The 15,440-nt window shown below is 50.9% G+C and overlaps 1 protein-coding gene across 1 annotated transcript in view; it reads right to left on the reverse strand.

Moving 5' to 3' along the window:
* Positions 1-646: 646 nt before the first annotated feature.
* The window catches only part of LOC145530173 (uncharacterized), a 31,653-nt gene continuing 16,859 nt past the window's right edge, over positions 647-15,440 (reverse strand). Inside the window, exon 7 of the mRNA XM_081551072.1 lies at positions 647-1,020. Within this exon, the coding sequence (XP_081407198.1) occupies positions 883-1,020 (138 nt within the window). The 3' untranslated portion in view covers positions 647-882. The remainder of the gene's footprint in view (positions 1,021-15,440) is intronic.

The following is a 15,440-nucleotide window of genomic DNA, read 5'->3' on the forward strand; positions in this document are numbered from 1 at the left end:
ATTCGGCTCCAGCCATACGCTGCTGGTCAGTGGTCTGACCTTCCTGAGCTGAGCCACGGGGGTACAGGGGGTGCCCCCCTGCCAGAGGGCAGGGACTGCAACTCAGGAGCTACTTTTTCGGGCCCTTGAGACCTGCTCAGAAGCCAACTGGTGGGATGAACGTTGGCCCTGGGTCACAGCCCGGCTGGACCGCATGGCAGTCCACTCACCATTGGTTTAAGCATTAGAAGTGTTCTACCAGGCCCTTGCCAGGGCCCTGGGGATGTGTGAGAAATGGGAGGAAGAATCACAGCCCTGAAGTGGCACCTCCGGGGCTCCAGGGACCCGCACAGACTTCCTCCACCTTCTGTCTACATGCCTTTCTGGAAAGAAACCTGGCATCCTAAAACCAGCAGGAGAAGGGGACCGGCCCAGGTTAGTTCATCCCAACATGCATCTGCCTCAGAAGCCCAGCAGGGCAGCTTTGCTTCCGGGCCTCCCATCACCTCTGAGTACCGAACAGGCAGGGGACAGGTGGCTTCCTGGGACTGGAGCTGGCTCCCCCACCCCCCCCACATCACAAGGCCCCAAGGTGACGGGAAGCCCCCAGCCAGACAGCATCCCGACATTCACCCCACCTCAGATTAGTAGCACATCCATCGCTGAATTTTTGTTAAGACAAGAAACACATTTATTGAGAGCACAATGGGCTGTGCCAAGCCCCCCACACACACACTGGGGGAGGGTGCTGTCCGACCATGGCACAGGCTCCTCACAACAGCCCTGTGAGGTAGGTGTCCGAGCCCATTTCTCAGATGCGGACAGCGAGGCCCGGCGTGCCCCCAAGTCTCAGGGTTCATGAGGGGCGGGGAGGGGGTCCGGCCCGTGTGTCTGACACTCAGATCAGTGAAGTCCATCAGTCAGAGGGCAGGGAGGCGGAGAGGACACGCCCCTCCACGCAGGGGGCGGCCCAGGTCCAGAGTCTTTGGGTCCAGCCTGTCCCGTGGGAACGCGTGCAGGAGTCCCCTGTGGCTGTGGAGGCTGAGAGAGACACAGGCGCAGATGAAGGCCATCCGCTCCTGGGCTCACAGGCTGACAAGAGTTCTTATGCACACAGGCAGGCGGGAGGCAAGGGGCAGACACAGTTAGGAGAAGGGACACCTGGGGCCTGGACCACACAGAGAGAGGGGAGCACCCAGCCACCAGCTCCTGCCCTCTACCTGGCACCCTTCACATCACCCCCTCCCTGGTCTTTTCCTCCTGTAATTTCCAGAAGCATCACACGCTCCTGCACCAGTAACTCCGATGGTCCTCACCTAACCAACCGAAATCTAGAACTCTTGGCCTTGGGAGAAACCACCCCACCTCTCCTGTGCAAGCCGTTACCAATTAGACCGGGGCATTTTCTAAACTACCAGCTTCCTCCCCCTCTGAAAGAGAAAGTGTCAGTCACTCAGTCGTGTCCGACTCTGCAAACTCACGGACTGTAGCCCGCCAGGTTCCTCGGTCCATGGGATTCTCCAGGCAAGAATATTGGAGTGGGTTGCCATGCCCTTCTCCAGGGGATCTTCCCGACCCAGGGATCGAGCCCAGGTCTCCTGCACTGCAGGCAGATTCTTTACCATCTGAGCCCCCTGGGAACCTACTCCTCCTCTGGGGGTTTCTGAAAATTCTCCCTGATTCTGCCCACCTGGACCTCAATCTCCTCCCCTCTGAACCTGTTACATCTCTGTATTGAAGAGCAAAGCTTTCCTCCCCTCACTGCCTACCCCAGGCTGGCTGGGTGCTCCCCTGACACCCTCCACTCGGCCCAGCAGTTTCTGGGGCCACCAGAGTCCCAGAAAGCACAGGGTTTCTGTGATCAGGACCCACAGGCTGCAGGGCGCTGTGGCCAACCCCAAACAGGGGGCCAGGTAACAAAGCACTGATTTTCACATAAACAACCTCCTTGAACCCGACAATAACCACGCCAGGCAGACATGACTATTTTCAGATTACAAGTGGACAAACTCATCCAGGCCACACACATATAGATGCTTAGATAGCTTTGAACTTCAGATCTTGATTCTTGGGACCAGTGTATGGGGTCCATCGAGACAGGTAGCCAGCACCCCCCAAGCAGACACTGTCATTATGTACCTATTCTACAGAGAGGGGAACCAGGCTTGGAGGTGGTTCAAGTAACCCCTCAAGGTCACTGCATTGGCAAATGGTATTGCCACAACCAGAACTCCAATGGGTAAGATCCCCACCCCTCCAGAGCCCCACACCTCAGCTTGGGGAGATGGGAGAGAGTGAAAGAAAGGAACCAATGTCCGAGGTCCAATCCCCCTTCATTTGCTGGGTGACCAGGTGGCATCTCAGACCAGGCATGGACCTCACAGGCGAAGGTGAATGGTCACCAATTGTGAGGATAAAGACTTCTCAGGTTAAAGACCTCCCCTCCCCCCTCCCCAGAGCGAGGGCTCCTGAGACCCAGAGAGGGCAAGGGCATGGCCAGAACACCTCTGCCACTGGGGAACTGCCAAACGCCACATTAGCAGCATTGCCTGGACCACCCACTGCATAACACAAGGAACCAAATTCAATATCCTGTGATAAAATATAGTGGAAAATAATATGAAAAAAGAATATATATGTATCACCAAGTCACTTTGCTGTACAGAAGAAAATAACACAATATGGTGTGTCAACTATATGTCAACAAAGTTTTTAAAAAATCACTTGGATCACAACACATAGGAGTACATTTTAGCCCAAATAAAGTTTTATTCTAGACATAAACACTTCCAGAAACAGTCAGAAGACAGCTATTTGCATCCAGAAGGTTCCCCAGGATGAGCCCCCATTGCAGACAGAGACCCTCAGGGGCCCTGAAGAGTCTTTGCCAAGAAAACACCCTCTTTCCTCTCATAGAGATGCACGCAGAGTCAATGTCTCCATCAGACAACAGTCAGTTCAGCTTTTCACATCCACTAAAACCATGCTTGTCCATCAGTGAGCATCTATTAGGCACCTACTACGCAGGCAGCAGGGCCATCAGGGTCAGAGAAGCCTAAGTCTCGGAGTCAGGGAGAGGGTCTGAGAACCCTGACCCTGACTCGAAACCCTAACCCTCGCTGAGCCTCAGCTTTCTACCCGCCCTCTGGAGATGGGGACACAGGCCTGCCCTGCTCAGAAGGACAAGGCCCTGAAAACACTCCTCACCCCTGGGCACACAGGCCTGAGGACCGTCCGGGAGCAGACACCTACACACAGACTCCTGGGAGGTGGATACCTGTCTCTACCCGTCTATCCCCTCGGGAGCTTCAGAAACATTCTCAAGGACACAGGGAGACAGAGCCATGTGTGGACACAGCCCGCTGAGGCTGCGCAAGCCAGAGGCCAAATGAGGAGGCCAGGGAGGTCTGCAGGGGGAGGGGCCGGGGGAGGGGCCACAAGAGGCCCCCAACTCCAGCCCACCTGGAATGGAATCTGGGGGGTGTTCTGCAGAACCCTGCGGTCCACATGCAAGACAAGGGCCACGGAAGGAGTTCTGTGGACCCGTGGAGACCCCCTGATCCACGGTGACCCCAAGGGCCTGTCTCCTGAGCAGGAAGAGGGGCAATATCTAATTCGGCCAAGTTTCCAGGTCCCGCTGAAGCTCCACGGGTGCACTGCCTGGCACGTGGTGGGGACAGGGACACACTGGGGCACATCTGGGCTGGCACAGACCAGCCACGGAGCCAGGAGGGTTTGCTCGCCTGAGGTGAGAGAGCACCCTCCGGCTTCTCATGGAAGACTGTTCAATCCTGGCTCGGACACAACTCGCTCATCTGTGAAATGGGCCCACATGCCAATCAAGCAGGAGCCTTTCCCCTAAAGAGCAGAAGAGGGCATTTTGGTCCCTAAGATGTTACCCAGAAACCCCTCCTTGGGTTCTCTCGAAACTGTCCTTGCTCTTTCCCCCTGACAAATACCCTCGGGGGACTCATGGAAGTCCCTCCGCAGACCTGGCAGGAACAGTCACCTGCACGTCACAAACAGGCGCCCAGGGTGGGGTGGGGGGAGAGGAACGGAGCCTCCAAGGAAGGAGAAAAGCCATCACTCATTAACTGAGCCAATATTTACCCTGGACCTGCATCACTGAACACTCTCAGGCCACTTGACCTCTGTCTCACGTGTCCCAGTGACTGTCGGAAATACAATCTTAGTATAAGGTCAAGACCAACTTTTTATTCATTTAGAACTAGCCAAAGCTTCCCTGTTCCCTTCCAGACAGCCCCCAACACATGATCACTTTCAGTGACGGCCAGCATTTAATGAACGCTGTTAACGTTCACCCAACCCTGAGCCCTCACGACAACCCTGTGAGGTAAGCTTTCCGGTGACCCACGGCTTAGAAAAAAGGAGAACAAAAGGAGCCCGATGGTCAGAGAGGAGAAATGCCTTGACCGACACTGCACAGTTAGTTACACATTAGCCAGATTCTCATTTCTAACACAAAACATCGACCCGCTCGTCGGACAGTGAAAGTTCCACCAAGTGACATCTGAAACCAGAGTCCTGGTTTTCCAACAACATGTATCATACAAAGGTCCATAAGATACAGTAACTGGTAACAGGTTAATCAGGAGCAGAGGACAATCTCTTAGTCAAAGTTATAAACAATCGCTGCTTACATTGGGTTACAGTTGTGTTATTTGACCATCTACTCATCCATCCTTCCGACAGAAATGGAAGGCGACACTTACCACTGGCCTGGTACTGTGTTAGGCACCCAGGCTGCTGACATTTGAGCCCAAATGTTGAAGATGGGGAGAGGGGACATTGAGCAGTGGGGGGTAGTGTCTTTGACAACTGGCGCCTAATATTTTGGGTGGAGGATACTGCTGGGAGGGGTCTCTTGTGGAGGGTAAATGCCGCCCACAGGCCAGACACAGTGGTAGGCAAGACACAACCTATTCCAGAGGTGGGTGCGAACGCGTACCCCAGGGGTTCAGGGCATTGCCCAGAGCGATCTCCATTCCCCAGCCTAACCCTAACCCCAAAATTACTCCTACCTCCCTTTCAAATGCCATATGAATTCAGCATTCGATCCCATGATACCCACTGTGTGCTTGCTAGAAAGATTCCCCACTAAGCTGCCTGAATCAGGCTGCCCCTCCTGGCCTGTCATCCTACCACCCGCCGCCTACTCCCGGGGGCACGCACACCGCCCTACAGGATCACAGTTCAAAACCCTGGTTACAGCGGATCCTCACAACAGCCCTGCGAGGTGGGTGCCATGCTCTGTCCAGAAGACAGGCTCAGCTGTGCCCATGAGTTTAAACCACACGCTTGTCCAGCTCCAGGGTCCTGGCTTTGTCCACTACACCCGCTGTCCAAGGCAGTAAGTCAAATGCAGAATTCCCAGGCGAGCCCCCAAGATCTAAGGTGGGAAGCCCCGCCTGGCTGGGAACCTGGATGGATGCTCACGGATGCATCCCGGGTTTGCCAAGCGCCATGCAGCCCGGATGCCCTGTTGTGCCAATAGATTGTTCTGTGCGGACCTCACAGGGGGGCATCACCCTCACCATCCAAACCAGCAATCGTCTCCCCCAATTTTCTCTAAATAGAGCCCAGAATGAACTAATCTCCAAGGGACAGGAAGGACTTTGAAACTCGCCCTTTGTGCAAGATGAGGGTGTCCTAATGACTCGAAATCCTGCTCATGGCCAGAATCAGCTGTTTGTTTCAGACACCCCCCCCAACTCCAGCTATCATTCTGGCCTCTTGAGACTCTGGGCTATGATTTCTGAGCACCCAGGGAACACAGCTTGCTGATTACTAATCAACCCAGTTTGCGGAGGAACGAAGTTGGAGAGGGCAATCAAAATTTCGACAGAACTCTGGCCAAGGGATGGGCACCAAATCAAGGATCCTGCCTTGTGACTGGCCCCCAGCAAACACGCTCATCTTTTCTTTCGAGAGGGGGTGTCAGAATGCAACCTTGTGACCCAACTCTAGTATAGCACCAGCTGACCTTTTCGAATGTTTGTGGGCTGGGGGTGAGTAAAGGAAGGGATGAAAGGATGAGTTACAACCGCTGTCATCTGGTAGAGGAAGCGGAGAGGCTGAGGGCAAAGCTCATGGCAGGGACCATGCACCAGGCAAGGTGGCCTGGGGGGACATCTCCACTCACGGGTGGGAGAGGGGGGCCACCCTGGGCCCCTGGCCCTGGATCCCTCGTAGTGTGTGATGCATGGGAAGGCGCCATGGGGAAGGAAGCCGTGTGGGTGATGGTGGCAGATGACATCCAGCTGGGACATGCTCAGAGCAGTGACCCCGGAGGAAGAAGCCACAAGTAAGGGCGTTCACTTCATAACCACAGCCCATGGCGCTACACAGCCTGCCCACAAGGAAAAGGTTTGCTTTCAGGAGAGGGAAGGGCCAAAGCACCAGGTCAAGAGGCCAAATGCAATGGATGGACGGATGGATGGATGGACGGATGGATGGATGGACAGATGGATGGATGGATGAACGGATCCAAGTAATGTTGGGAATCGTCGCTGGCCTCCCAAACATGTGGGTGAGAAATTCTGACACAGGCAAACAGTGCTCAGTGCTATAGTAGATGGTCGGTGGGAAGACGCGGCCCACGGCTGTGAGCCGAGGGTGTTCTGGAAAGCTGGGGTGGGCCCTGCTTGGGTCACATGCCCTTCCCAAATGGCCATGATGACCTCTGAGACCTGGCTACCACTGGGGTGGAGCATGAGGGAAGCCCAAGGAGAACATGGGGGTCATTCTACTCCTTGGCTCATGGAATTGAGCTGCCCCATTTCTGAAGGCAGATTCACTATCTGACCTGATCTGACATACTTAATTAAACCCCAAAGACCACCAAGGAGGCCAACGGGACATTTGCTCACACATCAGAGGACACTAGAAACGTGAAGGGCAGCAGACTGCCTCAGCTGATTGCTCTGAGAGGCAGCAGATGGTGATCCAAGGGCTTGTCTTCCTCAAACTGAAATGGGGGCGGGGGGCAGGCAAGAAGGCCACCATTTAACTATTCAAGATGGCGGCACAGTTGTCTGGACCTTGGAGGGTCAAAGAGATTCCTGTACCACAAGAGTTACAGAGGGTGAGCTGAGAGTTTATAAATCATAAATGCACAAACCCACCCAAGAGAAGCAGCCTTAAACGTCACTAGGCTGCCAAAGGGAGGATATCATCCCAATGCCCATTTCCCAGGAAGAGTCAAAGAGACCTGAAGGGTCATCTAGGCCAACCCCACCCCTACTAATTGAATCTCCTTAAAGCTACCCTCATTGAGTATCTGCCTGTCCTGTCCCTTGAATGACTCCAGTGATGAAGGGCTCACTACATCCCAAGGACCCTCATTCCATCCTTGGCCAGTCTCATCACAAAGCCATGACCCAGTGGACTTGGACAAACAGTTCACAGAAGATGCAATTTTTTTTCACAAACACAGTAAAATGTTCAACCATCATTAGTCATCAAAGCAGTGCAAGTCAAAATGACAGAAAAACACTTTTTAACAGAGATAAATTAGCAACATCTTAACAAAATGCTAATACATTGCTGGACATCATAAAATGCTACAAGCCTTCTGAAATTGGTAGTCATACAAAAATTCCTGGCCTTTCATCAATAAACTCAATACCAGAAAATTCATTTGTTCATTCACCACACCATTTATTCATCCATTCTCCCATCCTCTCCTCCAACAGCCAATCAGGCACTCACTCACATCTTCATCTTCCCTTCTGTCCTCTCATCTAACATTTAGTATCTACAACATTTCAGGCATTAGAGATACAAAGATCAATGCAACAAGCTCCTTGCCCTTAAGGGTTCACAGCCTAGCAGGAGAAATTGACATACCACAAAGCAAAGATCATTTCTAGGTGTGGGAAAATAATTCATAAGAATGAAAAAAAAGTGGGTGTGCTCAGTTATTAGCTGTGGCATAATTTGTAACATTAAAAAAGATGAATTATGCATAGCAAGAGTGATAATAGCAGGTTGATGTGGTGAATGACTGACACAGCCGCTCAATGAGACACAAGGCAGCCAGTGAGGTGATGAAGTATATGGAAGAAAGGAAAATGTTGACAGCAGAATATTAAATGGAAAAGGTGGGATGCAAAAAGAAAAAAAAAAAGTGTATGTGGTGAAGAATAGCAATTGGGTTTAAAAAATGGATGCTCATTTTAAAAAATTAGATGTCCATTAAAAAATAGTGTGCTTATAAACAGAATCTGAAGGGGAGAAATAAAGATGAGTGATATGCCAAGTGATGGGTGATCTGCTCCAGGTCATGTGCTATCCACACCATTTACAGTAAGATCACAACAGGGCCGCTGACCCATCTGCACCCTCCACCCGCTGGCAGGCCAGCGCCAAGGCCAGCCTCCCTGAGTTGGGAGTCATACAGAAATCCAAGGAGACTTGTAGCTCCTGGTGCCTTCAAGGGAAGGATTTGTGCAAGGGGTGCATGCAAAGGTCAAAGTCAACAGACAAAATTTGTTCTTTCTTTGAAAAGGAGAAAGAGGAAGCACGCACTTGAGACAGGCCGTGATTAGAGAGGAGCGCTGGAACCCAGCCTTGGACCTCGTGGGTCGGGCACGGACAGGACCATGTGGAACTTCCACCCCCGGCTTCTGCGGCCCTCGGAGCCCTGGGCTGAAACCCAACGTCCCAGAACTGGAGACCTTCAGAGAGCCTGACCCAGTGACCCTCAGCCCCCCAGCATTCCTGGAAGGACAGAACTCATCCAATCCCAACCCTCCCTCCCCCGGGACATTCCCCTACCTGCCTGTTTCCACCCACGTGACCCTGGACAGCCCCGTGGTCCTGGGGAGAAGGGCCCCCTCCTTAGGGGTCTGCTTCTGTCCCTCCCCGTGTCCTCTGCAAACTTGGCTGTGACCCCCTCCCATTCTACACCTAGTACTTTCTCCATCTTCTTGACCCTCAGCTGCCTTTTAAAACAACCACACACGGGTTCTTCAAAAAGACCCTCCCAGGCTCTTCCTGCCCCAAGCCCCTCCCACCCCCACTCTGGCCCACGTGATGACACCTGGGCTGGTTGGGGGACTCTTTGGGGACCCTTCTCTGAGTAGCTGTCTTTGGGGTTAATAAGTGCGCCCCCCTACCCCAGGCTTCAGGCAGAACCCGGGGCCCCCAGATTCCAAAAGAGAAGAGAGCAGAGCCCTGAAGCCCCAGTGCCACCTCAGGCCCACGAAGCCCTGCTCACGTGGCCCGGACACGTGGCGCTGGAGGCAGGGAAGGGTGGCTCCTGACACATGACTCCACATCCTCCGTCTCCTAAAGGCCGCCTGCGTCCATTCAGGGCCGGCGCCAAGAGCACAGAGGTTGCCACTGGGCCCCTGGCTCCCTCCCTGCACCCTGTCTGTAGCTGTGGTTCCTGCTTCTCCGCCTCCCTGCCACCGGACATCCAAGCACGCCTGCGGCATCGCTGGCCTGGACTAGAACTACCGACCCCACCCCACCCCACCCAGACCCCATACCTGTGACGGCCACTGCCTGTCCCCACCCAGGGCCCAGAATCACTCCTAGGGTAACCATCCCCTCAGCCCGGCCCACCAGGCAATGCTCCAGCCCCACCTACACCAGACTCCCCCCTGCTCCCAGGGCTCCCCCGTGCTCCCAGCCACGAATCCTGGGTCCAGCCAAGTGGGCTCCTCGCGTTCAGGGCACTGGTTAGGAATCCAATTTTACTTTTTTTGTTTAATGTCCCAGACTGGAATCGAGAAGTCGAGAAGGACTTTGATCCTTGGATTAATAGACAGACACAGGCACAGCACACACAGGTGCACAAATCCTACCAATACAGAGAAGAGAGACTACACAGACCCAGGGAGTCCCTGGGATTAGAAACTATCCATACAAACAGCCCCGGGAAGGGGCGGGGCGGGGGCGGGTCAGGAGGAGAGAAGACAAGTTCAACAACACACCATGCAAACGCCATTTTTTTTTTTTTTGCCGAAATACAGAGTACATCGCAAAACAGTTGAGAAGGTAGCAAGGCCTTGAAACGGGCTCCGGGGATGCCAGGGGGGAGGGGATGGGGTCCTGGGACCACTTCTGCCAACCCCGGGTTGAGATGCACCTGCCCCAGGACCCCCCAAGTTGGGAAGGGAGAGCAGCCCACCCACGGAAGACCCGGCTGGAGGGCTCCCGGACATGTTTCAGAAAGCTGCGGGAACAAGGTTTCTGTGATGCGGCCGAGCCGGCCCCCTTCCCGCCCGCCTCTCCCCTGCACAGGTCCTGGAGGTGAGGGGGCCCCCCGACCCCGTCCCAGGACAGCGCAGCGGGCCCTGGAGGCAAGGGGCACCCCTCCCAGGACGACGTACCACCCAGGGCCCCTTGCTCCTTGACCCTCTGCTGCCCCCTGGCGGGAAAAGCCTCCCTCGCAGCTGACCCACGCCCAGGGAGGGGCCCGGACACCCACCTGACCCAACACCCCTTGTTCCCGCAACCTTCTGCAGGCTCCCGGGGCCCGAGCCCTTCTGCCTCTCCCGGGCTCTAGACGGGGCGCTGCCAACAAGCAGGGCAGCATCTGCCCCCACGATCCACCCAAGCGGGGAGCCGATGCCATTCCACGTCTACACATGGGGAAAACGGAATGAGAGCAATGAGGTGAAATGGCCCCCACAGCCAAGATTTGACAGTGATGCTCCAGGCAAAGGTCCCCCTGAGCCAGCTCCTCCCCGCCAGGGAAGTGCACGTCACAAGCACACCGCATGCCAAGGGCCACCCACTCCATCCAGCTGGCGGGAACCCGGGGGCCCCAAACAGGAAGCCCTTCCTCCCTCTCTTCCTTCCATTTCCCTTCTTCCTTTGCCTTCTTTCCTCCCTTCCTTCCATGCATCCATTTCTTCCACTCATTCACTCATCCATTTAGATTGGATGCCTTCATTTACTGACTTCAACAGCATGACTTTAATCATAGCCCTTGGTTCATGAAGGTCTCCCTTCTCCTATTTATTTGTTTATACATTATTTCCATTCCTGCTTTCTTATTCTCTCACGCTTCCTTTCGTTCCTTCATTCTTACAAACTCAGGTGAAGAAAGATGAGTCAGGATCCCACATGCAACACCACCTCTTTCATTCATTCATTCATTCATTCATTCATGCAGTCTCGCATTTGCCCTTCCTTTCATTCTTATCCTGGGAAATCATCATAGCAGTCAAAACTCCACGTGCAAAATAACCACCATCGGCCCATGTGCTTACTTGCCTTTGCAATCTTTCTTCCTCGCCACTAATCACCTTTTACATTTTGCCATTTATTCTTTTATTTATGCACCTCCATTGCCTATATTTTATGATATAAAGATAATAAAAGGCTGGAGGTGCAGCCTTGTCTTGGGGCTGGATATTTGCTCTATTTTTCATTTATTCTCGGAAAAGTGTAATGCGTTTATCTATTTAAGGAGCAATATGTAAACTAATTATCATTCCTGTTCAGACAACCTCTCTTAACGAACCATTTATCACTTTGGTGGTTGGTTTACCATCTTTCCTTTCTGGTTTTTTTTTTTTTGCTTCTTCTTTTTTTATCTCTCCATCCTCCTTCGCTCTAGAAAAGGGGACTGGATGACCTTATCCATCATTAGGATTGATGACACCTCACCCCTAATCCTAACAGACCCTTCTCTTGGACACACCCACATGTTCACTACCTTCCTGTTGGGTCCCCCACCTTTCTCTTTCACTGAAGTTTCATTTTGCCTCGTCTCTTCCTCTGCTTCTCTTTCACTCTCAGGAGCCCCAGGTGTCCGGGGTGGATGGGTGACGATCCCCTGGGCCGTCTCAGGCGTCTCCATTTCTAACTCAGTCCTTCACGGCGCCATTCATTCTTTCTGTCACTCTTCTATTTCAACATTTATTCTTTTGTTTATGGGCCTCAGGTGCACAGAATTGGATTAACCATCATCTGTAGTTCCTGGAGCCTTCTCGGCACCGGTCCATGTAGGGCCCCTTTGGTTCATTAATTCCTCATACCGGTGATTTGCAGGAGGACTTGTTTAACTCTCAGGAGCCCAGTTTTGAATCACTCATAATTCCTGGTGCATGGTGCCTTCTCATCTTTTTGTTCTAGCATGGCCCTCTCTCTCGTAATTTATGTACATATTTATTTATTCATTCAGTGTTCTTATTGCTGATATCCGTCTTGTCATAATTGTCTATGCCCCTCCTCCTTTCTCACTGGCTCTTTTGGCATTCTTTTATTCTCAAGAGCCTCAGGTGCAGAGGCAAATTCATCAAAGTCCCTTTTCTCATTCATTCGTCCACATAGCCATCCCCTTATTTATTCTTTCTTTCTGATGAACTCAGCTTTTACTAGTTTTTATATTTAATGAATAATATGTTTATTAAGTACTTATCCAGGAAGTGCCTTTTTCCTTCTATCCATCTATTTTCATTTCTTCTCCTATATCTTTCTTTCTCCCAGTCTCCCCTTCAATTTTTCAAACTCCTTTCCTTGCCTTCTCATGGAACACATGCATTTATTCCTTCAGGCTTTTATTTATGCTATCGTTCTTTTTATTATTTATCAACTTTGGGGCCAGAGATCTGAATGAATGTGGATGATCTGTGCTAAACCAGTCCCCTCTCACAGACTTCACCGATGTACTTACCATTTTCTACTCCTTTATAAAAACTTTTTATTTTTTTTTCTCCCATCTTAATTAATTGTTCTCTTCTACCAGTCTTTCAGGCTTTTTTGTTACTGCCTTTCTTTTGGAGATTGGGCACCAGGAAGTGGATGAACCCTAACACCCCTTGCAACATCGGCCTCACTGGTCACTGCAAATTTTTTTTCGCATTCATTCATGCATTCATGCACCCATTCAGGCTTCCTTTCTCTTTAGTAATTGTTTTCACACTTCTAGATGGCAGGGTACCTAATTGGATACATGATAATCTACAGGGAATGGGTCCTCCCCTCCCTGGCCTCTCTGAGGTCCTCCCTTACGGATTTCAGCTTTGACCTGCCTCCTGGTTGGGTGGGTGGTGACCCATCTCAGAAGCCCAGACATGAATCCATCCATGTGCGTGGTTCACGCCTCCTCCCATTCTTATTCCTAGAACAACTCTCTCTTATGTATGCATTTATCTACCTATTAGTATATTCCTTTTTCTTTTTGCATTTCTAATTTGACTTCTGACTTGTCATTTCTTTCCCATTTTCAGTTTCACTGTTTCTCTCTTTTACTCTCTCTCTTTCTTGCATTCTCTGGAGCTCAGGTGCCACGACCTGATGGAGCCTAATGTCACCTGCAAACAGCATCCCCAGGCCCTTCAGCTCCACCTCCAAGTCATTCATTCCTTCTTGCTTTCCTTCATTCATTCACTCACACCATTCTTCTTTCCTGTTTTTTTCTTTTTATTAGGTATTTACTCCTCTATTAATGGAGTGCATGTTCAGATTTTGACCCATTTTGATCCACAGTTTGGATTCCTAGCCTCGCCTTCTTCCAAGGATCTACTCATTTATCACCTTTTGTTATTCTTTCTCTCTTTCATTGCAACTTTCCACATCTCCTTTCTCACTTTTTCTCACTTGTCTTCTTTGATTTTCCTGGAGCTTTGGTGTGACCACAGCCTCTCCCCCACCTCACTCCATGCCATCTTTGTTTCTTTAGATGCTCGCTCACTTGTTTATTGAGATACTTATTATTTTTTGATAGTCCTGTGGCTTTCAGGGTCAGACTAACCACAACTCTCGATTCATGACCGTCTATTACTCAACTCCCAGCTCCCAGCACTGCCTTTTTTTGTATGTTTATCTATTCACCCACTAATGTTTTTCTGGACTTCACACCCGTTACTTTTTCTTCCACATTTCTAGATTTTTATTTAGATATTTTATACTCTTTGTTAATCCTTTCATGGAACAGACCTCAGTTCGCAGAATTGGATGACTCAAAACCCTTTCTGTCATGCTCCCTTCTGGATCCAGGTATGTCCACTGCTCACTCATCCTTCCCTTCTTTTTTTTTTTTCACTTTCTTTCATTTCAGCATTTATTTATGTGTCCCCAGAATTAGAAAACTTCGGGTTAAAGTTGAATCTCATCTCTGGTCCCCTAGGTCTTTTTTCATTTTTAACTATTCTTTGAGCTCTTCCTCTGGTGGTTTTTTTTTTTTTTTTCTTTTTTTCTACTGCCAAGAGCACGTATTTGGATTAATCCTAATGCTTGGCTTGTAATAACCTGACATAGTCCTCCTTCTGGTGAGTATTTTTCTCACCCCCTAATTTTAAAAGTTCCCTTCCTTATTTTTTATGTGTTGTTTTGCATCTTTCCATCTTCCTTGTCACATTCAATCCCTGGTGCCCTCTCTCGCATCTTTTCACTTTGACGGGCCCCACCATCCCAGCCTCACCCCTGGTTTACACATCCAGACTCCTTATTCTTTCTTTCTGTCATGTAGGTTTTTCTTCTTTTATGGACAAACTATAGGTGCTATGTATTTGCATTGCTCATGTGCCTTAGTTCAGGATAACCTGATACTGGTTTCTGCATGGCCCTATTTACATATTGATTCCATGCTTCATCGACTTATCTGTTGATCTCCTATGTATCCAACTGGATCTCATTCAAGGTACACTTCTTTACACTATTTATTTGTTTATTCATTCTTTCATGCCTGCATTCATTTATTCATCCACTCACTTCTTTGGATCAAGTAACAGAGCCCAGCAAAATGACTTCCCAACCAGAACAACAGGACATTCACAGTATCTCTGACCTCCCACTCCCTCTCATCCAGTTGACCACCAAGGTGCACACAACCCACAGTCCTTGACACATAAGCATGGCAGATGCAGGCACAGGCAGAAAACATGTTAGTGCAGCCAGACCCCCACCCCGGGGCTCACACCCTGTACAGACAGGAGTCAGATTCCCCAGGCCTTTGGTGGGGCAGGCGCTTCCCCAAGGACCCCTTTGAATGGTCATCCCTATGAGAAACCTGTTTCAAGACCCAAGAGTACACAGAGACACACATGGTATATACAACCTCCCTGGTGGGAGCCGACGGACATAGAGTTCATCTGAAAGCAGACGGCTTTGTCTATGGCCACACACACAAGAAAATATTTTGGCCTTTCAAGGCAAATAAAAAAGGAACTACCCATCAGTATTGCTAAGCGTCCCAGTCCCAAACAATAAAAAGCTTGAAAAGGTTTGGCCGGAAGCTTTGAAGACAGAAAATCTGTCCGTTCGGACATTTCAAGGGGGGAGGCGAGTGAAGATTATTGGAGCTCGGAGACGGTTTCAGAGGCTGGTGCCACTGCCCGCATTTTCTCCTTGGCCCGTCGAAGGGGCCCCCAGCTAGGCCACTTCCATCCTAGTTTGCCCTGCCACACAAGAGCCAGAGTGGGGCTCGGTCATGAAAGGGCCGTTCACTTCCTTTGTGAAAGAGGAGGAATTCTTTGGGG

Source organism: Giraffa tippelskirchi, chromosome 12 (genome assembly GCF_054371585.1).
Source record: "Giraffa tippelskirchi isolate mGirTip1 chromosome 12, T2T-mGirTip1v1.2.pri, whole genome shotgun sequence".
Taxonomy (NCBI): domain Eukaryota; kingdom Metazoa; phylum Chordata; class Mammalia; order Artiodactyla; family Giraffidae; genus Giraffa; species Giraffa tippelskirchi.